The sequence below is a fragment of the Scyliorhinus torazame genome, chromosome 4, assembly GCF_047496885.1.
Source record: "Scyliorhinus torazame isolate Kashiwa2021f chromosome 4, sScyTor2.1, whole genome shotgun sequence".
Lineage (NCBI taxonomy): Eukaryota > Metazoa > Chordata > Chondrichthyes > Carcharhiniformes > Scyliorhinidae > Scyliorhinus > Scyliorhinus torazame.
The window spans coordinates 32,654,417-32,681,807 of NC_092710.1; the positions used below are offsets into that span (position 1 = coordinate 32,654,417).

A 27,391-nucleotide genomic window follows, 5' to 3' on the forward strand; every position below is an offset into this window, starting at 1 on the left:
CGGGGAGGATGTGCAGACTCCGCACAGACAGTGGCCCAAGCTGGAATCGAACCTGGGACCCTGGCACTGTGAAGCAATTGTGCTATCCACAATGCTACCGTGCTGCCCAGCGTACCGAGATAACCCGGAACGCTGGACTCCTTCTTCCAAAAATGTTTGTTTTTGTCATGGTCATAACAACGATATTGGAAGCTCAGAAACATAGGTAAGGATTCCCATGGAAAGAAATCTAGTGATAAGCAAAGTGAAGCTACATATTGGTCCTGACAATATTGAATCGAACACTGGATTGAATAGGCGAACTGAACTTCTGCACATTTCGTCCATCGCCAAAGTGTGTCAATTTTTCAACGTTTGAAACCACCTGATTAAAATAGAAGGAGAAATGCAAATACATCAAATAAACTCATGTAACCTGTCAATTGAGTAGTTCACTGTCAACTTAATCGTGGACGTTTTATTCTCTAAAATCCGCCAAGAGCAACCTTTGTCCCATGCTATCAGCATCTTATAATGTGAAGTTAATAAACAACTTTTACGATGTCTAATGCAGTATCTGTGAAGTTCGGAATCGGTTCCAACTCCACGGGCTGGTTAATAAATCGATTGAACTGGAGATTAAAGTGAGTATGTCAACATTGCATATTTCATCCGAACGATATAATACTTTTACAAGGATGAAAAAAAATCAGAAACGTTTAGTTGGAAGAGTCACTCAGGTCGATATCAATAGCAGTTGCCTGTGTACAAGGAGTGGTTTTTCAGAGCAGATTGAAGGTCATCTTTATGGCTCGGTGCTGTGACTGACCTTTAGTTAGTACGTGTTCGTTTAGAAACAATTCACAACACTAATTTACACAGAATATCTTGAACCTGCATTGAACGCTTTAGCACAAGGTAAGAAATGGATTTAAGGAGTACAATTACTGTGCGCTAATGCACTAGAGTATGGTAATCGCCGAGCATCGGTGTAAGTATTGCTTTGCATCGACAAGGTTGGGTAAAAATCACGTAGAAGGACATAGATTACGTATTTAAAACGCTAATTCATTTCAGCACATGCAGTGAACAGCTAAAATAAATAATCCAAATGTACGTGCATCAGAGTAACGATTGATCATTTCAGGAAGATGTGTACATATATTCTGTAGTTTTATTCAGAGGGGTTGGTTTGCAGCATTGAACCCCAGAGTCTGATAGCCATGGCTACAAACAGCATAACTCTAGTTAGTCTTTGACGTGGAATTTATTGTAAGGCGATTATAAATGCAAATCAGTGTTCAATACAACAGCACTTTTGCAAAGTAATTGTGGAATATTGAACACAAAGCTGCAAAGTTTTGTATTGGCAAGAGAAATAACCAATGAAAAAGCTCAAGTTTTAATTTTAAAAATAATCTAACTGCGTTCCTTTAGAGTATCAAAGAACGTGGCAAGCTAAATGAACAATGCGCATCGAGAGCAAGTTATATGGCGAAACATATTTTTTTCAGTTGTCATGCATTGTTTCATATGTCATTCGAAAATATGCAGACTGGGTAGTTACTTGACAAGTTTGTGATAAAAACGATACAGCCTGAACTCAGCGCCGCGATGTCCACTCATGCGCAGTTGGACCGGAGCCAACGAGTGCATGCATAGTGGCATTCTTCCCTGTGGCGGCCGCAATGCCAAATGGCGCAGGGTTACATGAGCCGGCGCGGTGGAAAGGAGGGGGGGCAGAGAGGCCAGCCCGCCGATCGGTGGGCCCCGAACGTGTTTCAGGCCACTACGGAGGCCCCCCTGGGGGTTGGACACCACCCCCCGCCCCCGTTGGACCCCCCCTACCCCCACAGGCCAACCCTTCAACGCGTGGTCCTGCCGGCTCAGAGGATGTTAGAACGGCACAGTTGGACTCGGCTTTTTGTTGACGGCCGCTCGGCCTATCCACCACGGAGAATGCCGCGCACCAGCCCGTACCACGACCGGCGCAGCGCCGAGCACGCCGGCGAATTCCGCCCCCAGATCAGCCATAAACTTGTAAAATCACGAGAATGCCGGAAGGTCGAATGCTCTACTCCTGCTCTTTGCTCTTACATTCATACAGAACAGCCAGAAAGAAAATATGACTGAACAATTCATAAGAGGGTGTCTCTCCAAGCGAGAACTAGGCCAAATAAAACAGGTTTTGGTGGATAAGCGAACAGGAAAATAAACCTGGAAGATGGTGAGCATGGAAGGAGAATTGCAGCTAACATAGGGAGGAATCCGGGGCGCGATTCGCCACTCCCACGCCGGTTGGGAGAATCGCCTGGGCCGCCAGAATTTCCGGGGACGCCGGTCCGACGCCCTCCCGCGATTCTCCCAAGCGGCGAGAATGGCCCGGTCGAGTTTCGCGGGCCGCAGGCTGGAGAATCGCCGGAGACACCCAAAATGGCGATTCTACGGCACCCCCGCTATTCTGAGGATCGGAAGGGCCGAGCAGACAGGCCAAAAAGGCGGGTTCCCCCCGGCGCCGTCCACACATGGTCGCTGCCGTCGTGAACGGTGCGTGAACGCTGGGGGGGGGGGGGGACGACGGCCTGGGGGGGGGGGGGGGCGGGGTGGGGGGGGGGGGCGAGGGGGGCTTCACCTGGAATGTGGGGTGGCCCGCGATTGGTGCCCACCGATCGTCGGGCTGTCCTCTCTGAAGGAGGACCTCCTTCCTTCCATGGCTCCGCAAGATCCGTCCCCCATCTTGTTGCGGTGCGGACTTACAGAGTACGGCAACCGCGCATGCGCAGATGACGCCCGTTATGCGACGTCGGCCGCGTCATCTATACGGCGCCGCTTTTACGCGGGCGACAAGGCCTGGCACGTGTAGATGACACGGCCCCGATCCTGGCCCATTATCTGGGCCTGAATCGGTCGGGACCGGGGCCGTTCCGCGCCGTCATGAAGCTCGACGGCGTTCACGACGGTGCGGCCACTTCGGCGTGGAAGTGGAGAATACCGCCCCCGGAATCATCTGGCAGCTGTTAAGAACCCCGCTGATGCTTAATGTAAGGGTGTCCCAATACTCAGAAGGGTGTTTGGAACATCAGTACATTTTCAGTTTGGTATATTCTGAGGAAGGAAATGAAAACTAGGGAAGAATCGTCCAGTCGTTTTTTTGATCAATTGATAAAGAATATCTATTAACTGAAAAGAAAAACACACAAAAAAAGTCTATGAACTACAACAGTGCACGTGACACCATTGCTGGCTACACAGTCTTACATGATTCACCTCTTTGTTCCCGACTACCTTGGTTTCCTGATCCCCGAGACGACCGCTGTTCCTAAACAACATCCAATATTATATAAATCTATGATCTAAATCCAGGAGTTAATTACCACGGGAAGTTTATTTCTCCTCATCTGGGAAAACCTTTTATAGTGTCAGAAAATGCGGCATCTTCTTGGTTCGAACTTATGGATTTTCGTTGCCTATACAGCAATAGCTTTTTTCAGGATTGTGTTTGCACAGCTCGGTGTGGCAGTGATGATAGCTGCTGCTACATTGCCACTTTATGCAGTTATTGTGCTGTGTAGATATCATTATTTTCCTTTAGTATCACCCAACCCATCGAGTCCGACCTTGCGTATGTGCCAGTTTGCTTATATTTCAACTTTGAAGTTATCCAATCATTTTCCGCTAGTAGCAATACGTAAACATCAATATGTCACTAGTATGTTATTTCAGTGGTCAAAACCCCTTCAGAAGGCACCTTTACCAATGTCCCCCTTTTGCTTTATGTCCCTGATTCATTTTTAATCTTAATTTTCACCAATTCTTTACACAGCATGCGAATGATGAACACTGACGATGGGTCAGTTATGAGCCTATCAGGAACACGCAGGGTAAATTATGATTAAAGATAAAATACCAGACTAGCACGTTTACTGTAAACTTAAAGATACAAAATACTGATAAACTTCCAGGAGACGCAGAATGCCTGACGCAGGATGGGTTGAAATCCACTGCCAAAGCTTGTTCGAAATCCTCGTTACGCTTCCTCGCGCACTCATGGAACCTTGGGTGCGATTCTCCACTCCCACGACGGTTGGGAGAATCGCCTGGGCCGCCAAAATTTCCGGGCACGCCGGTCCGACGCCCTCCCGCGATTCTCCCAAGCGGCGGGAACGGCCGCAGGCCAGAGAATCGCCGGGGACACCCAAAATGGCGATTCTCCGGCACCCCCGCTATTCTGAGGCCCGGATGGGCCGAGCGGCCAGGCCAAAACTGTGGGTTCCCCCCCCAGCGCCATCCACACCTGTCGCTGCAGTCGTGGGCAGTGCGTGAACGCTGGGTGGGGGGGGGGGGGAGCTGCCTGTGGGGGGCCGAGGGGGGATCCTGCACCGGGTTTTGCCTGGAATGTGGGGTGGCCCGCGATCGATGCCCACCGATCGTCGGGCCGTCCTCTCTGGAGGAGGACCTCCTTCCTTCCGCGGCCCCGCAAGATCCATCCCCCATCTTCTTGCGGGGTGGATTTAGAGAGGACGACACCCACGCATGCTCGGGTTGGCAGACGACAAGGCCTGGCGCGTGTAGATGACGCGGCCCCGATCCTGGCCCATTGTCAGGGCCTGAATTGGTCGGGAACGGGGCCGTTCCACGTCGTCGTGAACCTCGACGGCGTTCACGACGGCGTGGCCACTTTGGCGTGGGAGTGGAGAATCCCGCCCCTTGTATCCAAATTAACTGAAGAAAACCGTGGAGGCAGCATTTATGCTTGTCAAATATTATTAACGCACTCATATTTGAATAACGTAACACAAACAAATGTGACACCATTCACATTTACAATGGTGGGTGGCACGCTGGCGCAGTGGTTGGCACTGCTGCCTCAAGGTACCGGGATGTCAAATATAATGAAAGCAACATACACGACAGAGTATCTGGAAATGCAGATTGTTAAGTTTTGTATAAATTCAATTGAAATAAAATATAGTATGTGCAGTTTGAAATAATTTAGCAAGGTCCAGAATGTTTTAACTTTCAATACATACGTTAACTGTGGCAGCTCAAAACCTGTTTCTGCTTGCCTTACAGTGATTGAATATACCGCAGAAATGGACGAAAACTGTACAGCACCGCTGGCAGGAAGTATATCCGCTGTAATATTTGTGGCAGGAGTCAGTATCTTTGAAACCTTTTATTTGACGAAACGGAAGTATAAACCGGAAAGAGATTACGCACAACTGCGGGGAGAAAACGGAAATATAATTCCAGGTGAAATATTTAAGACAAAACACGGCAAACTACAAACGGTTTGAGAGCGGAGGGACGAGGAAACGAAGACTAGTAATAAACATAGTAACGAACTCACAAATATTCCACTGCAAATGCATAGGAAGTGTAAAGTGATAGGCTGGGTGATTACTATTATCAACAATGAGCGATATGAAGCCCAACTGGATAACTAGCAATTTGTGTTTATTTAACGTTAAGTGCCGGTACAGATTGCTGAAGTTAATTCAGGCAGAAAAATAATAACCAGTTAAACGTGTACAGTTACTTAAGGAGAATGAGCACATACCTGTGAAACTCACGTTGTGTTCACGTAATGTGAAGATTCAAGGTTATAATTTATTTCTCTTCATGTGAATTGTATATACTCTTTTTAAAAGGTATAAATAAAGTTATGATACACAAAATTAAAACTTAAGCAGCGGGGCAACCTGTGATAATTGGATATGAAATCAATGACTAAATGGCATGAAATAAGGTAATTGGTTGTCTTTCAGATTGATGATTAGGATCTGACAATGTTCGTTAAAAAAAGCATTATTAGAAGCTGCGAATGCAGAAGTATCATGCACAGGTCTGCGCAGTTTGGAGGCCATAATGATACCTATGGCCGGAATTCACCTGCCGTTGGGGTTCTCGGTTCAGCCGGCACTCCATCGCCGCGGATTTCGCAGCTGCGTGGGGTGGTTTCAATGGAAACGCCCATTGGGAAGAGGCTGGAGTAGAGAATCCCACCGCCAGGAAATGCCGCGTCGCCGTGAAACATTGGCAGGGGTGGGGGTGGGTGGAAACTCAGCCCGTTGAGTACAAAATTCAGATAGGTTTTGAAACTGGATAATGTTCTTCATGACCACAACTGGGAATTTGTGGCGATTCACTGTTCCCGCCGGCAGCCCACCCTTACCGGCGGGTTTCCCGTCGGCGTGGAGTGGCATCAATGGGAAATCCCTTTGACAACCGCAACAATAGTGAATCCCGAAACCAGAGAACGACCTGCCGCCGAGCACCATGCGGTGGGGGAGCGTAGAATCCTGCACTTTAACTTTCCGAGGCAAGAGAAGCTGCATGCAAAATTATAGTGTCCTTCTCATGAATATCGGGTCTCTTAACTGAACAGCAAAGCAGCAATAGAGAACCAAATATTAAAGATTGTCGGCATCACAAAGGCTGATTGCATAATAAATCAATAAGGCTGAAACATGAAATTACAAAGACATTTCTTAAATTAAATATTTGGGGAGAAATCAGTACAGATCTCAACCTTGAAACTGGTGGCCGTCGACAATAGGACAACATACCAAATGGTTGAAAATAATGACACCCCGAAAAGCTAACGTGGTCCATGCCATTATATCGCTTATATTTGGTCGTCAGAAGGGACAGCTAAGTAATAATGTGACGAAAGTGATAATTATACTGTTAAAACAAGACATCACTGCAGGTGTTCCTCGCGATAGTGTCCGAGGCCCAATCATCTTCAGCTGCTTCATCAGTGACCTCTCTTCCATTTTAAGGTCAGAAGTAGGGGTGTTTGCAGATTACTTAACAATGCTCAGCAGCCCACTTAATTGCTACCACTTCCACAAACATTCAATCCCTCCACCACTGACGAAAATTGACAGCCATCTGTACCATTTACAACATGCATTTAAGTAATTCATCAAGTTTCCTATGGCAGCACGTTCCAAACACACAACAACTAGCATCTGAAGGCCAGGAGCAGCTGATACCTGGGAGCCACATCACCTAGGGTTCCTCTCTAAATCATTCACCACCACGTTTTGGAAATATATCACCGTACCTTCACTGTCGCTGTGTCAACATCCTTGGATCTCCCTAAATAACTCCCTGTGTGTCTACCTGCACCTCAGGGACAGTAGCAGTTCAAGAATGCAGCTAACCAACACGTCCTGAAGGGCAACAAGGGATGGACAATAGATTTTCACCTAACCAGTGACGCTGCATTGTGGACCCATATGGTGAGCCGTTGCATAATTTGTATCAATTCCCATACTTGGCAGCCTCCTCTTGGTGCGAGCAAACATTAAAAATGAAATCCAGCATCGACCCAAATGCATCAGTGCAATTTGTGGACGCTTGTGGAACAGTGTTCGAAGACCGAGGCCTCAGATCCAGCACCAAGCTCATGGACTATTGAACAGCCGCGGTCCCAGTCATATTAAATGCTCCAGAAACATTGACGAGCTACAGCAGACACCTCGAATCGTGGAAAGAAATCACCAAAGTTGACACCTAAAAAGGGTACACATCCACTGGCAGGATAGGTGCACTAATGTGAGCATCCTCTACTAGGCTAATCTGCCCAGTATCGAGGCACTGGTCTCGTTCGACGCGCTGCAATGGGTGGGTCAGATAGCCCGCATGACCACCACGTGACTCTCGAAACAAGTGCTCTACTCCGAGGTTCGCAATGACAAGCGGCCACCAGGAGCGAGGAGGAAACGCTACAAGGACACTGTGGAAGCCGCCCTAAATAAATGCAACATCCCAATCGACACGTGGGAATCATTTGCCTCAGGACGCACAAACTGTAGCAGAAACAACTGCGAAGGCACCAGTCACCTCAAGTATCGCAGGGTGGAGCTCGAAGAGGTCAAGCATTAATAGCAAACCGAGAAGACACAATCTAGCGTGTCCATCCGACCTCATCAAACACCACTTGCTAAATATATGCCACAGTCTGTTGATCCAAGATTGGACATTCGGCCAACAAGGAACACACCCATCTCCGCCGACTGGAAGCAAGTCATCTTGGAACCTGAAGGACTGCCGGAGAAGAAGACATAATTTAAATAATTTAAAAAAATAATATAAATCAAAAGGAATCAAAGAAATCGAAATCAGCGGAAGATGTGAAGTTATGCTGAATCAAGGCTGAGTTACAGACGATCTTATTTACCCCGCTTCAGGACTATACACAGGAGCGGGCACACCACATAATAATAAGTTGTTGTCTGTAATTGACCCTCTTCTTGATCTGGAGTAGTTAATCGTCTGGGCAATGCAGTTATGCTGGTTTCTGCAAAGAAGTACTAAAACTGCACTGGGCACATTATAATGGTTAAGAAATGGTGCCATGACGTCGCAGAAAGTGACACCATGGATCGAAAGCATGTGAATTGAGCAGGGTAAAGAAGCAGCCTGCCCCCTGTACTGAACACACTTAGTTCCTTATGCTTCTTTAGTTTGTCCGCCTCTGTGCCTCCGAGCATCAAACCTGCGGAAGCAACACAGAAACTGGCGGCGAGGATGCAGAAAGCACCTTCCAGCCAGCGGGGAGGCGGAAACAGGGCAGCATGGTAGCATGGTGGTTAGCACAATTGCTTCACAGCTCCAGGGTCCCAGGTTCGATTCCCGGCTTGGTTCACTGTGCGGAGTCTGCACGTTCTCCCCGTGTGTGCGTGGGTTTCCTCCGGGTGCTCCGCTTTCCTCCCACAGTCCAAAGATGTGCAGGTTAGGTGGATTGGTAATGCTAAATTGTCTTTTGTGTCCGCAATTGCCCTTAGTATTGGGTTGGTTTACTGGGTTATGGGGATAGGGTGGAGGTGTGGGCTTGGGTAGGGTGCTCTTTCAAAGAGCCGGTGCAGGCTCGATGGGCAGAATGGCATCCTTCTGCACTGTACATTCTATTTTAAAAAAACATCGTTGGAAAAGTCGAGAAAAAGGACTTTGAAGAAAAGCTCTCCACGTGCTCGAACAGAACAGGCTTTGTGGACGTGAGTAAGAATCACCCTGCAATGTGATAAAACGGCGTTTGAAGGATAGATCAGAATTCCGGGGGTATGTAAGCAACAGGTTGAAGTTCGTGTTGTGCCTTGTGTTCAAAAGATAATGCAACTTGTTCTGCTGAAAACACGTCGCGTACTCTGCTTACGAACGACCCACCATGAGAAAGAAAAGGGGGAAGATTTGGGCGGCGTGGCACAGTTGGTGGAAAATGCAGAGCGATAGAGCACCTATATGGAACAATTTGATTACTTTCTGCCAGGTAATAAAATCTAAGATCTAAGGGTTCCAACATTCCTGAGCGCAAAGGGGGAGAACACAGAAACGGCTTATTCAGCAGGAGATTCCTTATCAGTAGTGCCAATCAGCTGCCATTAAGGAATGTTGCCTGCAGTACCTACCTGCAAAGAAGTTGCGAAAGTCTTAGTTTATGAGGTGGCAAGAGGGCAAGATGACCCAAGGACAATGGATAACAGAGTCTGTAAAACATCTTGAAGGGCATCCATTTTTGTGAACTGATAACGAAGCCTCATGCTGCCCAGTAAAGACCAATTGTTGTGCCTGGATTGTATCCAGACTAGGTGGTCTGTGTAACTGTTCGAATTGTATAAAGAATGGATATTTTGTTATGTTTAGCTGAGAGGCGCACGACTTGTCTTGCAGTTACTCCCCGCTCGCGTACTACACTGTTTGACGTTTGGGGGAAACCCCAGTGTTGACCGATTGTTTTGGATTCATTTCCGCTCGCATTAATAAGTATCAAAAATCAAGCCTTCGTTGTATTCGCATGTGCTTCTTTGTTTAGTACTAAAAAAATATATATCAACAAGTTTTTTGAGCTGGAGTATCTTATACTTCGAACGGGTAGACAATTTCCAGTACGATTTAGCCTAACAAGATGGAAGAATATGCATGTTTTCCTGAAAGGTCTTGCTCCAAAGATCTGCACAGATACACACGTAACCGTGATTGCTAACTTTATTTCTACATGGCATTTGAACTGTATCAATGTGATTAATTGGAATGTATAGGATGAAAGGGACAGGCTTTTTCTCCCTCTTTTACTTGGAAACTGTATTGCCTGTTAATTGGAAAGCTAATATCGTGTTGCTAATGTGATTGCTTCAGTGCTTTAATTGAATCAATTTTTAACGTGAAAGAAAGTTACTGGGTAGTGCTACTAGTCCTGACATTTAGCAGTTTTCCCTCATAGTCTGACAATGTGAACATTTTTGGGATGTTCGGCGGGACGCCAAACACTAGTAACATTAAATACGGATTCAAAGTAACCAGGACGCACCATAATGAAGTCACTGACTTCTGAAAAGACGATCGAGGGGTTCGGAGAAGGTTTAGTAATGTGCATATCTTTAACAATTAGTCAGAGATACCTGACCTCAGCAGATCTCCCAATAACTTGAAAGTTGCTAAAAGAGAACGGTATACAACATATTAGAGTAAAATAAGGGCCCATGGTATTCGATGCAAGGTACTAATATGGATTGACGATTGGCTGTCAGGCAGAAGGCAGAGAGTTGGGATAAAAGGTTCTTTTTCGGAATGGCAACCGGTGACGAGTGGTGGCCCGCAGGGTTCAGTGTTGGGGCCACAGCTGTTCTCTTTATATATTAACGATCTAGATGACGGGACTGGGGGCATTCTGGCTAAGTTTGCCGATGATACAAAGAAATGTGGAGGGGCAGGTAGTATGGAGGAGGTGGGGAGGCTGCAGAAAGATTTAGACAGTTTAGGAGAGTAGTCCAAGAAATGGCTGATGAAATTCAACGTGGGCAAGTGCGAGGTCTTGCACTTTGGAAAAAGGAATAGAGGCATGGACTATTTTCTAAACGGTGACAAAATTCATAATGCTGAAGTGCTAAGGGACTTGGGAGTCCTAGCCCAGGATTCTCTAAAGGTAAACTTGCAGGTTGAGTCCGTAATTAAGAAAGCAAATGCAATGTTGTCATTCATCTCAAGAGGCTTGGAATATAAATGCAGGGATGTACTTCTGAAGCTTTATAAAGCATTAGTTAGGCCCCATTTAGAATACTGTGAGCAACTTTGGGCCCCACACCTCAGGAAGGACTTCCTGGCACTGGAGTGGGTCCAGCGGACATTCACACGGATGATCCCAGGAATGGTAGGCCTAACATACGATGAATGTCTGAGGATCCTGGGATTATATTCATTGGAGTTTAGGAGGTTGAGGGGAGATCTAATAGAAACTTACAAGATAATAAATGGCTTAGATAGGGTGGATGTAGGGAAGTTGTTTCCATTAGCAGGGGAGACTAGGACCTGGGGGCACAGCCTTAGAATAAAAGGGAGTCACTTTAGAACAGAGATGAGGAGCAATTTCTTCAGCCAGAGAGTGGTGGGTCTGTGGAATTCATTGCCATAGAGGGCGGTGGAGGCCGGGACGTTGAGTGTCTTTAAGACAGAAGTTGATAAATTCTTGATTTCTCGAGGAATTAAGGGCTATGGAGAGAGAGCGGGTAAATGGAGTTGAAATCAGCCATGATTGAATGGTGGAGTGGACTCGATGGGCCGAATGGCGTTACTTCCGCTCCTATGTCTTATGGTCTTCTGGTCTTATCCCTACCATATCAGCTCCTCCAAATGGACGAACAGAATGTTTTATGGAGACACCGAGTAAAATACAACCAGAGAACAAAGGGAATTCACCAAATGTCGAAATTAATTCCTACTAATGTATTGAAACACCGCTACCCAAATCAAAAAAAATCCATCGAGCACCACTCTTGATGAAGTGATAATTACATTCGGCATTCGACTTTTTGAGTCCTCCAAAGATTAAAGGCATAGTTTAAAGGAAAGAACCAGGTCAGATCTAACGGTGAGCTGGATTCTCCTTCGGCGAGATGCGCTGTTTCGCACTGACGCCCGCGGAATTCCCAATGGTGTGGGGGTGGCGACATTGGAAAACCCCATTAGCCGACTGCCGGGACGGAGGATCTCACTGCAGGCTGGCGCGTGCCGCTCAAGGAAACGGACGCGGCGGGAGGGGGAATCCTGCTCCGTGTCGTCCAATGATGACAAGACTTTCTGGCTAGGAACTCCTGTACAGGATGGCAATCGGTTACTGCCACGATCATTGCACAGACTGGAATTGGTTAAGTACCTACTTTCCCATGTTGATGGCATCTGGTGTACACAGGTTGACCAACTGTTCGTCCTGAGAACTGATACATCAGTGCTAGATGCTACAGTTACTGGGAATTGAACTGTACAAGGTCCTATCCTGAACCTTCCTCAAACCCAGACACCAACAGAACCAGTTGAAAAAAACAACTGATCAATTTCACCAAGCAGAAAGGCAACTTCCAGTTAAAATGTCGACAACTGTCAAAACAACCGCCAGCAATGTTCGTGCAAAGTCCGATTCGCTGAAGGTTGAAACTAGTGCCAAACAGCAGACGCCTGAAGTTCGCAGGAAACCATTCAGAGAGCGACGACTCCAAAATGAACTCACCTATTGAGTATTGGCGTTTGATTATTGTTCAAGTTGCACTTGGTTTAATTAGTTGGGAACGGGTGGTTTAAACAGGAAGCAAATGTTGTGCATTTATATTAATTTCTGAGAAACAGCATTGAAGGTGAAATCAGAACCGCTGAATGATATATGCATAATATATGCTTGAATGAAATGTGTTTGGGTGAGCGTTTGGATGTTGCTGCAGAAACGGCTGTGGCGGACGAGCGGAATGGGAGCGCGCTGCGGTCTCCGCAGCTGAGGAGAAACAAAACCATGTCAGCAGCAACTTTCTGGAAGACAGAATAATCGGAACAGATACGTAGTGATGTAGAACCTTCGAAATTAGTTTAGAGCCATTTAAGAAAGCATTGTCTGATGAAGTGTATTCGAGGCAATGTTGGGAGACTTGTGATGAAGAGCGAAATTAGGGAAGGGGAGGGAGATTTAGGTGTTGGTCCATGTCAATATAAGAGATAGGTCGGAATTGAAACAACAATTCATGACTGTTTTCAGCGGCGGATGAGAGCACGAAGCAGCCGCGATATCGGATTAAAATCTCAAACCATATATAGGTGTATTTACTGAGCACACACATCCATGTTAATACTTAATTATTGATGATGCATCTTGTTTGCTTTCCTGAATGAATGTGAGGCACTGATTGCTCTAATCTATAGACTACCAACGATATTCAGTTTGACTAAAGATCCTCCCCTCGTTCCAATTATCTGGAGTTAGTGTGCCCTACGTACGCAGTTGTGAACGCTTACATATTTCACATTCCTCGTGGTAAAAGTACTCTTTCCGTACCCTCAGTTACGTCCACGCTACATCTATAGCGTTTAACTGTTCTCCATTGAGTCAGTTAGTCAGCTATGATCAGCAGTCACAAATTTCAAACTGAATTGCTCGGAGTTTCATTCAATGGGCTCCTCTCTGTTTTACTTTAATATTCTAACACATTTAAATTACTGATATATTCGATTGTCTAGTCTTATCATCCAAGAAGGTGAAGAGCTCAAACTGAATATATCCTTTGCAAAGGTGAGTCGTCTTTTCAGTTTGAAAGTATACATTTTTTATTGTCAATGCAATTGGTTAAGAGTAACAATTATTTGTTGACGGGACCGAAATTTTAAAAAGCCTTCATTTATACCTTGACAGAAATTTCATATCTCAATATGCTATTGAATTTCGTGAGCTACACTGATATTCAGCTAAACAGAATTATTAATGTCGAGCGGAAAAGATTGGAACATACAATTGTAAATTGCGTGAAGGAAGTTAGTCAGATGCTTTTCGATGAAACAGCATTTACCCACACAGAGAATGAGGTAGGTGATGGATGTTTGTGGATCCTTTAATGTGACATGGATAAAATGTTTGCCCACAGATTGAATGTCTTCCTTATACAAAATGAGCATCGCCAGTACTATGTTGTACTGGTTTAACTTGAGTAGTGAAGCAAAATAGAATCGTTGCCAATGCAAAGAACATGTATCGGACTTCGGTGAGATTTATTTCAGGCAACTTAATTCGTTCTTTCATTTTGTTGGTGTATTTATCAATGTTGCAAGGCTCTCTCGTACACAGCGTGGAAGTTCATTACCACAGTCAATGGAGCCTAAATATCGGCGAAATAACCTTCTTCCCGTGACAACCACAATAATTTTGCTCACAGCAGAACGAAATCTGTTCCACCACATTATTTCTTCAGATAACGAAACATAAAACATTGGAACCAGCAAAGGCTAGCCAACGCAGGAGCATTCTTAAGTAACCAGAACTAATCAGACACAGCAGCCAGAATTCTCAAAATATATTTTCTGTGGGCTCGCCGGTCACCCAACCCGTTGTTTCCTGCCGGGGCGCCGTTCCCTGGGGGCGTGATTCACGACACCCGCCTCTGGTAAAAGGGATTTCCCATTGAAGCCACCTACCCCGGCAGGAAATTGGCGAACCGGGGCGCGCTGTGGGTGGAAACAGTGAATCCCAACCATTATATATATCTACCTAGACGTTGGTTACAGGTCTATCGAAGAGGAGTCGCACTTCCAAGGGAGATTACATACGCAGGTGGTGCACTTCTCTAGATTGTAAATGTTCAATCCGTTTTTTTCTTACATTCTTCACACATTTGTGGTCAACTGTGAACTCAATCTAATCCTGTTTAACACCATAACTAGGCCATATAGCATGAGGTTTGGACTTATCAACAAGGGGACAACGTTACCTGGGAGGCATTCGTGCAATGGTACTTTCTCTAGAAGAGTCATGAAAGGCGCAGTGTAAATCTCTAGGGATATGGGCTTGAATGCCACCTGGGCAGATGGTTCAATTTGAATCTGATAAAAATAAAATATGGAATTAAAATTCTCATATCGTGAAAACATCCATCAGCAATATCCTTTACTAAAAGGACATCTGCTGATCTTACGTGGTCTGGACTACATGTGAATCCAGATAACTGGCAGCCTCTGACTCTTTAACGCTCTCTGAAATAGCGAGACAAAGTGCTTAATTTAGCGCTAATTAACGATGGGCAATATATGTTGGCCCAGATATTCACACCCATATACCATTAATGATATGAAATAAGACTTTGTTGCCATAAGGACTGTAGTCTTGTCACTCCAACAGCTTTCATGGATAGATGGACCTGCGGCAGGTCGATTGCCGAGAACTCGATCATGTAGATTTTTGTGCCCTCCTGATTTCCTCACAAACTGCCACAGTGTCAGAAAAATTGTCCTATTGGACTAAGGGAGACGTCGGCTGTGCTGCTACCGAATGAGCTTTTATGATGGACATTGAATTCTGATGCCATTCCCAATCTCATGGATTTATCTAGAGGAGCACTAATTACTTATCAAAAATAGATAAGTGACAATCAACAGGCATTTAATTCCGTGCCTGTGTTTGACCTGACGCTACGAGAAATCAAACGGCCCAGGTTCATTAGTGAGAATCCTCCCATCACCTCACTTCTGATTGTTTAATTCGTTGTCAGTACATCAGGCTGCATATTGATTAGTCTGTGGGATAGTCGTAAAATGTTAGCAAGGAGAACTTTGCAGAGTAACTGGTCAGGATTTTTTGTTGGCGTCCCCAGAGCTCTGAGGTCCATGAGGTTTCTTTTAGGTTATATCCAGTCACAAACTGACGTTTAAATTGGCGTTTAAGGTCAATTCCAATGTAGTTAAAAGTTTCCATCATTGATATCTGCCTGGTGTCATATGAAGGTCAGACCTGGTGAGGCGACCAGATTCCATTCCTTGAAGAAAATTAATTAACCACATGAGAGATAATCAGTATTGTTTCATGATACACACTCATTATGTGATGGTGTACGAATTAAGTAATGGCATGATGGGAAAACTGGTCAACTATTCGGTCCCATGTAAGAAAAGCTGACCTAGCCATTTCAATGTACCAGACCCCTTTGTAAAACTAATACGGCTGACTCGACATAACCTAAAGCATGAATAAGATCAGAGAAGGTCAAGCTATTCCAAAATGCCTGACCTCCTAATTTCTGATAAGGCTAACTCGTCATAACCCAGGGCGGTATGAATAAGACAAGATAAGCAATGGATGAGTCTCCTCCGACCTTTCAATCTTCTATCAAAGGACAAGATAATGTTATGAGGGATGAGACAAAGAGTCCGAGAACATCAACAGGTCAGCAGGTTTATGACATTGCTTCCGTTTCTACTTCCGATCGAATTCCTGACTAAGTTGTAGTCACAGAATCTTGATAATGATAATGTATAAATACTGAACTGATTTTCTGTAAAAGCGCAGACTTGAGTAGGAATCAGCAGTGGTAGTAACTGCTCTCCGACCTCAAGTTTCAGCCAAAACTGCATGAGGTATTTTCGTAAAAAAAGCCTTGTTATTTTACTATAACAATCTATTGTTGAGTCTTTACCACAGTCAAAGAAGCAAGAAAATATTGACTTCTACAATTAGATTTATAGACTGCTCTGAGTTTAAATTATACCAGCTGCCGTGGTGGGATTTGAACCAGTTGTCCCTATTGCAGCATTACTAATACACTGACTAGTCTCTGATATTGTTAGAATTTAAAAGTATAATGCTTATGATGACGCTGACGGGGTTGTTCTCTAATTCAACCATCTTCAACTGATTCATCATTGATCATTCTTCTGGCATATGGTGATAAGTAGAGAGGTGCACTGATGAGTGCACAATATTTAGCACCATTTACTCCTCCTCAAATTCTGAAGGCGTCATGCTAAAATGTCGCAAGCACTTGAGAATAAAAAGGACAATGCTGAAATGTGCCAAGGACAATTTGCCCCATAAAAGAACCATGCAATGACTATCTCCAACAAATGCGAATCCAACCATTTCCCTCTTATATTCAAAGCAATGACCATCGCTGAATCCCCCTGAACAACTTCTTGGGGGGGGGGGGCGGGGGGGGGGGGGGGGAATCATTAACCATAAACAGAATCATGAATAGATAGATAGATTATCTGACTAAAGCCGGATGTAAGTAAGCAACTTTAAAACTCAATGCAAAGTCCCTCACCACCCTGACCTGGGACTATAGCATTGTTCCTTCATTCTCACTGTGTAAAACATATGGAACTCCCTATCCAACATCTGTGTACCTACACTGCTGAGACCTGCGATTCAAGGAGGTGGCTTTCCACCATCTTCCCAAGCTCACTTAGGGATGGTCAATAAATGCTGACCTAGCCAGTGATACCCACATTCCATAAATTAATTTAATGAACAATTGGTGATACTTGGGCCAACTAAGGATATTAGATGATGTATCAATGACCAAGCGCTTTCATTAGCTAGGTCTTTGCATCTTAAATTTTCAAGTCAAAGATGGCAAAGAGACAATATATATCGTCGTGACGCAATTTAGCTTGGAACTTGGATAACTTAAGGAGGATGAGAGCGGTGAAAACCTGAGTTCAATTGATACAATTTGTCAATGATTTATTTAAGAATGACACATTACAGTTAAAGTCCAGGGCATTCCTACAAAGGGTAATAGCAATTAGAGCACAACAATGGATTGCTGGACGATGTTGGAGATCGATGACATGTCGAATTAAGTAAATTGATCATTTCATGTCTGTAACGTGATTAAATCACCCGAGGTGGGGAACAAATGCAATACATTGAAAAGCGAATTGAAGAATAACATTTTACTACCAAAGAGAGTACGTAAATATAATGACATTAAATTTAATAGGAAATTTAATCACCTGATATAGGAATGTAAATTGAAAAGTATTGGCAACTGTCTTGTTCTGGCTGATTAGGTTCAAAGAATATATTTTCTACTACAGACACAGGGCAATTGCGGAATACTTTTTGAAAATTTTCTCAGGGTGATCGCTAACACAAAGAATGCTGGCCCAATGTTGCCAGAAGACAAGATAGTTCAGCTAAAGGGAAGAACATTAATTGGCAATGTGTTCTAAAAATCATGACTCCATCTACATTGAATAAAACAATAAGAAGGACTTTGGCGGGAGTCTGCAGCGTCCGAAGCCGAAATCGGGAAAAGTGATTGGGCGAAGAATTGGCTGCACACCAAAATCGTGGCGGGTATCGATTTGACGCCAAATCGCAATTCTCCGTCACCTCAACTGTGGCGTCAATGCAAAGTTAACTGCAGGTGCGTTACAGGTTGCACTGCAGTAAACGCCATTGCATATCATTAGCAGGCCCGACCCGGTATGGTCCGCGGCCGCAATTCTCAACGTCCGATCGGTCGAAGTACCCAAGGCGTGTTTAACTTGTGCTTTGAAAAATCGTGAAACGTCGGGGCTGATGAGAGAAAGAGAGAGCTGGTAGGGCACGGAAAGGCGCGACTCTTGGCTCCCGGTCTTGATACTGGCTGGGCTGGCTGGAGTGGGAGGAGGGGGGGTTGGCCCAGCCAGGGCAGCGGTAGCGGGACTGATTGAGGGCGGGCTGACTGGCCAGGGCGAAAACCCTTGGGACTGGGCAGTGACCAGTCCCGGGCCACTAGCCGTGCCCTGCAAAGCCGCCATCTTGGTGCCCACCCCACTGACAAACCTCAATGATCCATGGTTCAGCAGAGCAAAAGCAGCCGCACGGGTGTCGCTACCCCCACAGCATAGCCTTCGCCATAGTCTCCCCCCCCCCCCCCCCCCCCACCACCACCCAACAGACTTCCACCCGCCGGTGGGACATCCGGGACTCCGCCAATAATAGTCCCTAAGGTGCGCCAGGTGCAAGCCGTGGAACCTTCCGTTGTCAAGGGAAGCGCCAGCCGACGATACCTCTGGGAGCAGGGACCGGTGCCAGGGCAAAAGGACATAATGACGTAGGCCATCGTCGGTGCACGGATGCAGAGATGGGGATGGAGACATATGGGCAGAGCCCGCAGTGCCAACCGGGCCAACCAGGTAGCCCAGCGGACCTGGTTGGGCACGGGGGTACGCATCATGCTAACATGTCGGCAGACCATGTAGCTTGTAATTCTACTGGCAATGGTGGCTTTTCTGCTAGCCACCCCAGCCCTGGGAGATGCCCTGCGACTGAATGATCTGGCACTGTTGGGGGACGTGGAAGCTACAGAGCGGACCCTGAAGCAGCGGAGCCTACCCCAGAGGAACATGAGACAGCCAACCAGCATGGACAGTCACCTACCCAACAGGCCGAGAAGGGTAAAGCGCAAAGGAGGTACCACATTTACCGGCAGCGACTGTCATTCGAGGAGTTACCGGAGCGGGCATGCCATCGAGACTCCTGCTGAGCAGGGAGACAGTGCTATGTATCTGCCAGATCATGGTGCACGTGGCTGAGGACAATGGCTCCCAGTGACAGTCAAGGTAATGGTCGCCCTGAGCTTTTACTCTACGCGGTCCTTTGAGGCATCAAATGGAGGCCTTGCTAAGATCTGACAGGGCTTACTGAAAGGTGCGTCTGCACCATTGCGGAGGCCCTGTATGCCCGGTCAGCACAATACGTCCATTTCAATGTGCACCAACATATCAAGGATACCCGGTCAGCGGGTTCGCTTGCAATCGCTCAGATGCCCCTCGTCCTGGGAATTATCGATGGGATGCTTGTCCCTCAATGAGCACCTGCAGGTGACAGAACGATCTACATTAACCAAAATGGTTTCCACTCAATGAATGCGCAGCTACTAAGTGAACATCAGATACGCATCATGGACATCTGCGCTGATATCTGGCTCCTTGGTGATGGGTTATCCACTACGGTCGTGGCTGATGACACCTATCTGGAGGACACTTACTGATGCCCGGACCAGCTATAACACTATCTATGCAGAGACAAGAGCGTGATCCAGCCGTTCTTTGGCCTCTGGATGATGCGTCCATAAATGGACCGCTGTGGAGGGGTACTCCAGTATGACACTGAAATTGTCGCACGCATCATGGCGACGCAGCAGAAGGGTGACGTGCTGCAGGAAGAGGGTGAACACCAATCCTTGACTGACGAGGAGGAGCACGTGGATGGGCAAGACATGGGGCGCAAGCAGGCATTGGATGCCGCACGATGTGTGCGCCAAAAAGCCCTGGACGATCTGATTTTTCTCCAGGGATCACTGACAAAGGGAGAGGGGAAAAGGCCAGGGGAAAGGACTCAGAATCCTAGCCTCACACCCTCGCTCCTGCTGCTTGCAACCCCTCCATGATACATGCCTGCCGCACTACAGATTGCAGCCCCTTGGCAGTTGGCAGTAACATCCAGTCTGTTCCATGGGATGGAGGGTGATGACAATCGACTCTATGATGATCTCGGGTACTCTCCATCATAAGAACATAAGATCATAAGAACTAGCAGCAGGAGTAGGCTATCTGGCCCTTCGAGCCAGCTCCACCTTCCAATGAGATGACGGCTGATCTTCTGTGGCCTCGGCAACACATTCCCACTTGAATACCATAACACTTTCTTCCATTATTCTTCAAAAACCTATCTATCTTTATCTTGAAAACATTGAATGAAGGAACCTCAACTGAGTCACAATCCTTTGGGTGAAGAAAATTCCTCCTGAGCTCAGTCCTAAATCTACTTCCCCTTAATTTGAGCTTTGCCCCCTAGTTCTGCTTTCACCCACCAGTGGAAACAACCTCCCCACATCTATCCTATCTATTCTCTTCATAATTTTACATGTTTCTATAAGATCCGCTCCGCATTATTCTAAATTCCAACGAGTACAGTGCTAGACTAGTCAACCACTCCTCGTAATGCAACCCCCTCAACTCTGGGATTAACGGAGTAAATCTCCTCTGCACATCCTCAGCTCCAGTACATCCTTTCTCAGGTAAGGAGATCAAACCTCAACACAATATTCCAAGTGTGGCCTCACTAACACCTTATACATTTGCAGCATCACCTCTCTAGTCATAAACTCCATCCCTCTAGCAATGAAGGACAAAACTGCGTTCGCCTCCTTAATCATCTGTTGCACCTTTAAACCAACTTTTTGTGACTCATGCACTAGGACATACAGGTCCCACTGCACAGCAGCATGCTTTAATATTTTATCATTTAGATAAAAATCCCTTTTCCTTGCATTCCTACCAAAATGGATAGCCTCACATTTGTCAACATTCTATTCCATCTGCCAGACCCTAGCCCATTTACGTAACTATCGGAATCCCTCTGCAGACTTCCAGTATCCTCTGCACGTTTTATTTTACCACTCATCTTCGTGTCGTCCCCAACTCCAAATCATCTATCTAAATTGTGAACAATTGTGGGCCTAAAACTGATCCCTGAGGGACACCACTAGGCACTGATTGCCAACCAGAGAAAAAACCATTAATCCCCACTCTTTGCTTTCTATTAATTAACCAATCCTCTGTCCATACTACTACTTTGCCCTTAACGCCTTGCACCCTTATCTAATGCAGCAACCTTTTGTGTGGCACCTTGTAAAAGGTTTCTGAAAATCCAGATACAGCACTTCCATTGGATCCTCGTTATCTACCGCACTGGTAATGTTCTCAAAATATTCCACGAAAGAAGTTAGGCACGACGTGCCCTTTATGAACTTATACTGCATCTGTCCAATGGGACAATTTCCATCCAAATGCCTCGCTATTTCTTCCTTAATGATAGATTCCAGCAACTTCCTTACTACCAAAGTTAAGCTAACTGGCCTATAATTACCCGCTTTCTGCCTACCTCCTTTTAAAAACAATGGTGTCACGTTTGCTATTTTCCAATCTGCCGGGACCACCCCAGAGTCTAGTGAATTTTGGTGAATTATCACGCGTGCATTTGTAATTTCTCTAGCCATCACTTTAGGTACTCTGAGATGCACTCCATCAAGGCCAGGAGACTGGTCTACCTTTAGCCCCATTAACTTGCCCATCACTACCTCCTTAGTGATAACAAACGTCTCAAGATCCTCACCTATCATTGCCTTGGTTCCATCAGTCGCGAGCATGTTATTTGTGTCTTCCACTGTGAATATCGACCCCAAAGACCTGTACAGTTCCTCAGCCATTTCCTCATCTTCCATTATTAAATCTCCGTTCTCATCCTCTAAAGGGCCAATGTTTACCTTAGCCACTCCTTTTTGTTTTATATATTTGTAGGAAGTTTTACGATCTGTTTTATATTCTGAGCAAGTTTACGCTCATAATCTACTTTCCTCTTCTATATAGGTCTTTCAGTAGCTTTCTGTTGCCCCCTAAAGATTTCCAAATCCTCTAGTCTCCCACTAATGTTTGCCACTTTGTATGCTTTTTCCTTCAATTTGATACTATCCCTTATTTCCTTCGATATTCACGGTCTATTTTCCCTCTTTCTACCGTCCTTCTTTTTTGGCTGTATACACGTTTGCTGAGCACAGTGAAAAATCGCTTGGAAGGCTCTCCACTGTTCCTCAACTGTTTCACCAGAAAGTCTTTGGTCCCAATCCCCTTAGCCAGCTCTTCTCTCAGCCCATTGTAATCTCCTTTGTTTAAGCACAAAACACTAGTGTTTCATTTTACCTTCTCACCCTCCATCTGCATTTTAAATTGCACCATATCGTGATCACTCCTTCCGATAGGAGCCCTATGAGATCATTAAACAATCCTGCCTCATTACACAGGACCAGATCTATGATCGCTTGTTCCCTCGTAGGTTCTATTACATACTGTTCTAGGAAACTATCACGGATACATTCTATAATCCCCTCCTCAAGGCTGCTTTGACTGACCTGGTTAAACCAATGGACATGTAGATTAAAATCCCCCATGATAACTGCTGTACATTTCTACATGCATCAGTCGTTTCTTTGTTTATTGCCTGCCCCACCGTAATGTTATATCTGGTGGCCTATGGACCACTTCTATCAGTGACCTTTTCACCTTACTATTCCTGATTTCCGCACAAATGGATTCTACCTGATCCTCCATTGCACCCTCGCTACTGCCCAGATGTCATCCCTAAATAACAGAGCTACACCACTTCCCTTAGCATCCACTCTGTCCGTCCGAATAGTTTGATATCCTTGGATTTTAACTCCCAGTCGTGAACATCCTTTAACCACGTTTTAGTAATGGCCACTAAATCATAGTCATTCACGATGCTTTGCGCCATCAACCCATTTACCTTATTCCGAATAGTACGAGCATTCAGGTAAAGTACCCTTATGTTGTCTTTTGTGCCTTCGTATTAAAATATTAACAGCTCTATCAGTAACGTCTCCTAAGTTATTTTTCCATTTCTCATAATTTTCCTTATCACTGAACCCATATCTTCATGTAATAACCTGGTACTTTGCTTTCCATTTATGTTTTTACTTAGCGTTTTATTCCTTTTTGTATTGATTCTTTTTAGTATCGTTTGACAATATCAGAGCCCTGCCCACGGTAGCAGTTCCCATGCGAGCTGGCCATTATACCACAGTCCCATTGGATCCTTAAGGTGACAGTGATGGGTTTGGTCAGCGAAGCGGGTGGGAGCCCAAGCCACCGCCATCGCACCCCTCTCTGACCAGCACAGACCAGCCCACTCCTGACAGCCATCTAACAGAGCACCGAGGCAGGTTGTAACAGTGTTAACATTTATTTAATATGCACAAATATTTATAGATACGTGCCCTAGCTTTGCCTGCACCCGTGCCGACATAACTATCAGCCCTTATAGTCCTTAACGCTACGCCCAGGTGGATACACAGCCGGTCCTTGAGGAATAGAGGCGCCTGCTGTGATTCCCGCCCTGTGAGTCCTGTCCCCACTACCGTTGGTGGTCGTCTTCTGCGATGACCGGGCCTGGATTTAAAATAACTTACCTTACAGGAGCATCTCTTGGAGTTTCAGCGGAGCGGAGTGCGGGGGCTGCTGGTGGGTGAGAATTGAAGTTTAAAATAACTTACCTTACAGGAGCATCTCTTGGAGTTTCAGCGGGAGCGGAGTGCGGGGGTTGCTGGTGGGTGAGTATTTTAGTAGACACTTACCTGGTCCCGTTTCTGTTGCTGTTTGCTGCTGTTGTATTTTTAAAAAAACAATTATTTTTTAAGGCGGGTACAGAAAGTTCGACCCGCGGACTTCTGGGAAGTCCCTCACCAATAAATTCTGGTGGAGAGGAAACCCTAGACACTACACGTGTAGTGTCTCCCATCCGCCCTCCTCCTCTAACCTAATAATAAAACCCATTGGTGTGAGGTAAGTACCATATTGTATTATTATTATTATTATTTTTTTAATTTAGTTGTTAGCCAGATCTTGGTTGAAAGTTAGAGGGATGGCAAGGAAGGGAGTGCAATGTTCCTCCAACAGGATGTTTGAGGTAAGGGATGCCGTTAGTGTCCCTGCTGATTTTACCTGCAGGAAGTGCTGCCATCTCCAGCTCCTCCAAGACCGAGTTAGGGAACTGGAGCTGGAGTTGGAAGAACTTCGGATCATTCGGGAGGCAGAGGGGGTCATAGATAGCAGTTTCAGGGAATTAGTTACACCAAAGATTGGAGATAGATGGGTAACTGTAAGAGGGACTGGGAAGAAGCAGTCAGTGCAGGGATCCCCTGCGGTCGTTCCCCTGAGAAACAAGTACACCGCTTTGGATACTTGTGGGGGGGGGGGGGGGGACTTACCAGCGGTTAGCCATGGGGTACGGGCCTCTGGCACGGAGTCTGTCCCTGTTGCTCAGAAGGGAACGGGGGAGAGGAGCAGAGCATTAGTAATTGGGGACTCGATAGTCAGGGGCACAGATAGGGGATTTTGTGGGAGCGTGAGAGACTCATGTTTGGTATGTTGCCTCCCAGGTGCAAGGGTACGTGATGTCTCGGATCGTGTTTTCCGGGTCCTTAAGGGGGAGGGGGAGCAGCCCCAAGTCGTGGTCCACATTGGCACTAACGACAGAGGCAGGAAAGGGGATAAGGATGTCAGGCAGGATTTCAGGGAGCTAGGATGGAAGCTCAGTACTAGAACAAATAGAGTTGTTATCTCTGGGTTGTTGCCCGTGCCACGTGATAATGAGATGAGGAATAGGGAGAGAGAGCAATTAAACACGTGGCTACAGGGATGGTGCAGGCGGGAGGAATTCAGATTTCTGGATAACTGGGGCTCTTTCTGGGGAAGGTGGGGCCTCTACAGACAGGATGGTCTACATCTGAACCTGAGGGGCACAAATATCCTGGGGGTGTGGGGGGGGGGGTGGGAGGTTTGTTAGTGCTCTTTGGGGAGGGGGGGTTAAATTAACGCAGCAGGGGCATGGGAACCCGGATTGTAGTTTTAGGGTACGGGAGAATGAGAGTATAGAGGTCAGGAGCACAGATGTGACGTCACAGGAGGGGGCCAGTGTTCAGGTAGGTGGTTTGAAGTGTGTCTACTTCAATGCCAGGAGTATACGAAATAAGGTAGGGGAACTGGCAGCATGGGTTGGTACCTGGGACTTCGATGTTGTGGCCATTTCGGAGACATGGATAGAGCAGGGACAGGAATGGATGTTGCAGGTTCCGGGGTTTAGCTGTTTTAGTAAGCTCAGAGAATGAGGCAAAAGAGGGGGAGGTGTGGCGCTGCTAGTCAAGAGCAGTATTACGGTGGCGGAGAGGATGCTAGATGGGGACTCATCTTCCGAGGTAGTATGGGCTGAGGTTAGAAACAGGAAAGGAGAGGTTACCCTGTTGGCAGTTTTCTATAGGCCTCCAAATAGTTCTAGGGATGTAGAGGAAAGGATGGCGGGGGTGATCCTGGAAAAGAGCGAAAGTAACAGGGTAGTTATTATGGGAGACTTCAACTTTCCAAATATTGACTGGAAAAGATATAGTTCGAGTACATTAGATGGGTCGTTTTTTGTACAGTATGTGCAGGAGGGTTTCCTGACACAATATGTTGACAGGCCAACAAGAGGCAAGGCCACGTTGGATTTGGTTTTGGGTAATGAACCTGGCAAGGTGTTGGATTTGGAGGTAGGAGAGCACTTTGGGGACAGTGACCACAATTCGGTGACGTTTACGTTAGTGATGGAAAGGGATAAGTATACACCGCAGGGCAAGAGTTATAGCTGGGGGAAGGGCAATTATGATGCCATTAGACGTGACTTGGGGGGGGGGTGGGATAGGTTGGAGAAGTAGGCTGCAAGTGTTGGGCACACTGGATAAGTGGAGCTTGTTCAAGGATCAGCTACTGCGTGTTCTTGATAAGTACGTACCGGTCAGGCAGGGAGGAAGGCGTAGAGCGAGGGAACCGTGGTTTACCAAAGAAGTGGAATCTCTTGTTAAGAGGAAGAAGGAGGCCTATGTGAAGATGAGGTGTGAAGTTTCAGTTGGGGCGATAGATAGTTACAAGGTAGCGAGGAAGGATCTAAAGAGAGAGCTAAGATGAGCAAGGAGGGGACATGAGAAGTATTTGGCAGGTAGGATCAAGGAAAACCCAAAAGCTTTCTATAGGTATGTCAGGAATAAGCGAATGACTAGGGTAAGAGTAAGACCAGTCAAGGACAGGGATGGGAAGTTGTGTGGAGTCTGAAGAGATAGGCGAGATACTAAATGAATATTTTTCGTTAGTATTCACTCAGGAAAAAGATAATGTTGTGGAGGAGAATGCTGAGACCCAGGCTGTTAGAATAGATGGCATTGAGGTACGTAGGGAAGAGGTGTTGGCAATTCTGGACAGGCTGAAAATAGATAAGTCCCCGGGGCCTGATGGGATTTATCCTAGGATTCTCTGGGAGGCCAGGGAAGAGATTGCTGGACCTTTGGCTTTGATTTTTATGTCATCATTGGCTACAGAAATAGTGCCAGAGGACTGGAGGATAGTAAATGTGGTCCCTTTGTTCAAAAAGGGGAACAGAGACAACCCCGGCAACTATCGCCCGGTGAGCCTCACGTCTGTAGTGGGTAAAGTCTTGGAGGGGATTATAAGAGACAAGATTTATAATCATCTAGATAGGAATAATATGATCAGGGATAGTCAGCATGGCTTTGTAAAGGGTAGGTCATGCCTCACAAACCTTATCGAGTTCTTTGAGAAGGTGACTGAACAGGTAGACGAGGGTAGAGCAGTTGATGTGGTGTATATGGATTTCAGTAAAGCATTTGATAAGGTTCCCCACGGTAGGCTATTGCAGAAAATACGGAGGCTGGGGATTGAGGGTGATTTAGAGATGTGGATCAGGAATTGGCTAGCTGAACGAAGACAGAGGGTGGTGGTTGATGGGAAATGTTCAGAATGGAGTTCAGTTACAAGTGGCGTACGCAAGGATCTGTTCTGGGGCCGTTACTGTTTGTAATTTTTATCAATGACCTAGAGGAAGGCGCAGAAGGGTGGGTGAGTAAATTTGCAGATGACACTAAAGTCGGTGGTGTTGGCGACAGTGTGGAAGGATGTAGCAGATTATAGAGGGACATAGATAAGCTGCAGAGCTGGGCTGAGAGGTGGAGTTTAATGTAGAGAAGTGTGAGGTGATTCACTTTGG

At 46.0% G+C, this 27,391-nt stretch overlaps 1 protein-coding gene across 3 annotated transcripts in view; it reads left to right on the top strand.

The window, feature by feature from the left end:
* The first annotated feature begins 739 nt into the window (after window positions 1–739).
* Window positions 740–27,391, top strand: part of LOC140410174 (NACHT, LRR and PYD domains-containing protein 12-like) — a 121,129-nt gene continuing 94,477 nt past the window's right edge. The window contains exons 1-4 of one of the 3 annotated variants that reach the window (XM_072498153.1): window positions 759–897; window positions 2,087–2,206; window positions 5,053–5,232; window positions 13,658–13,827. In XM_072498153.1, coding sequence (XP_072354254.1) covers window positions 5,073–5,232; window positions 13,658–13,827 — 330 coding nt within the window. In that variant the 5' untranslated portion in view covers window positions 759–897; window positions 2,087–2,206; window positions 5,053–5,072. Of the gene's footprint in view, window positions 898–2,086; window positions 2,207–5,052; window positions 5,233–13,657; window positions 13,828–27,391 lie in introns of all 3 variants that reach the window. The other 2 variants (XM_072498154.1, XM_072498152.1) reach the window with 2 other exon arrangements.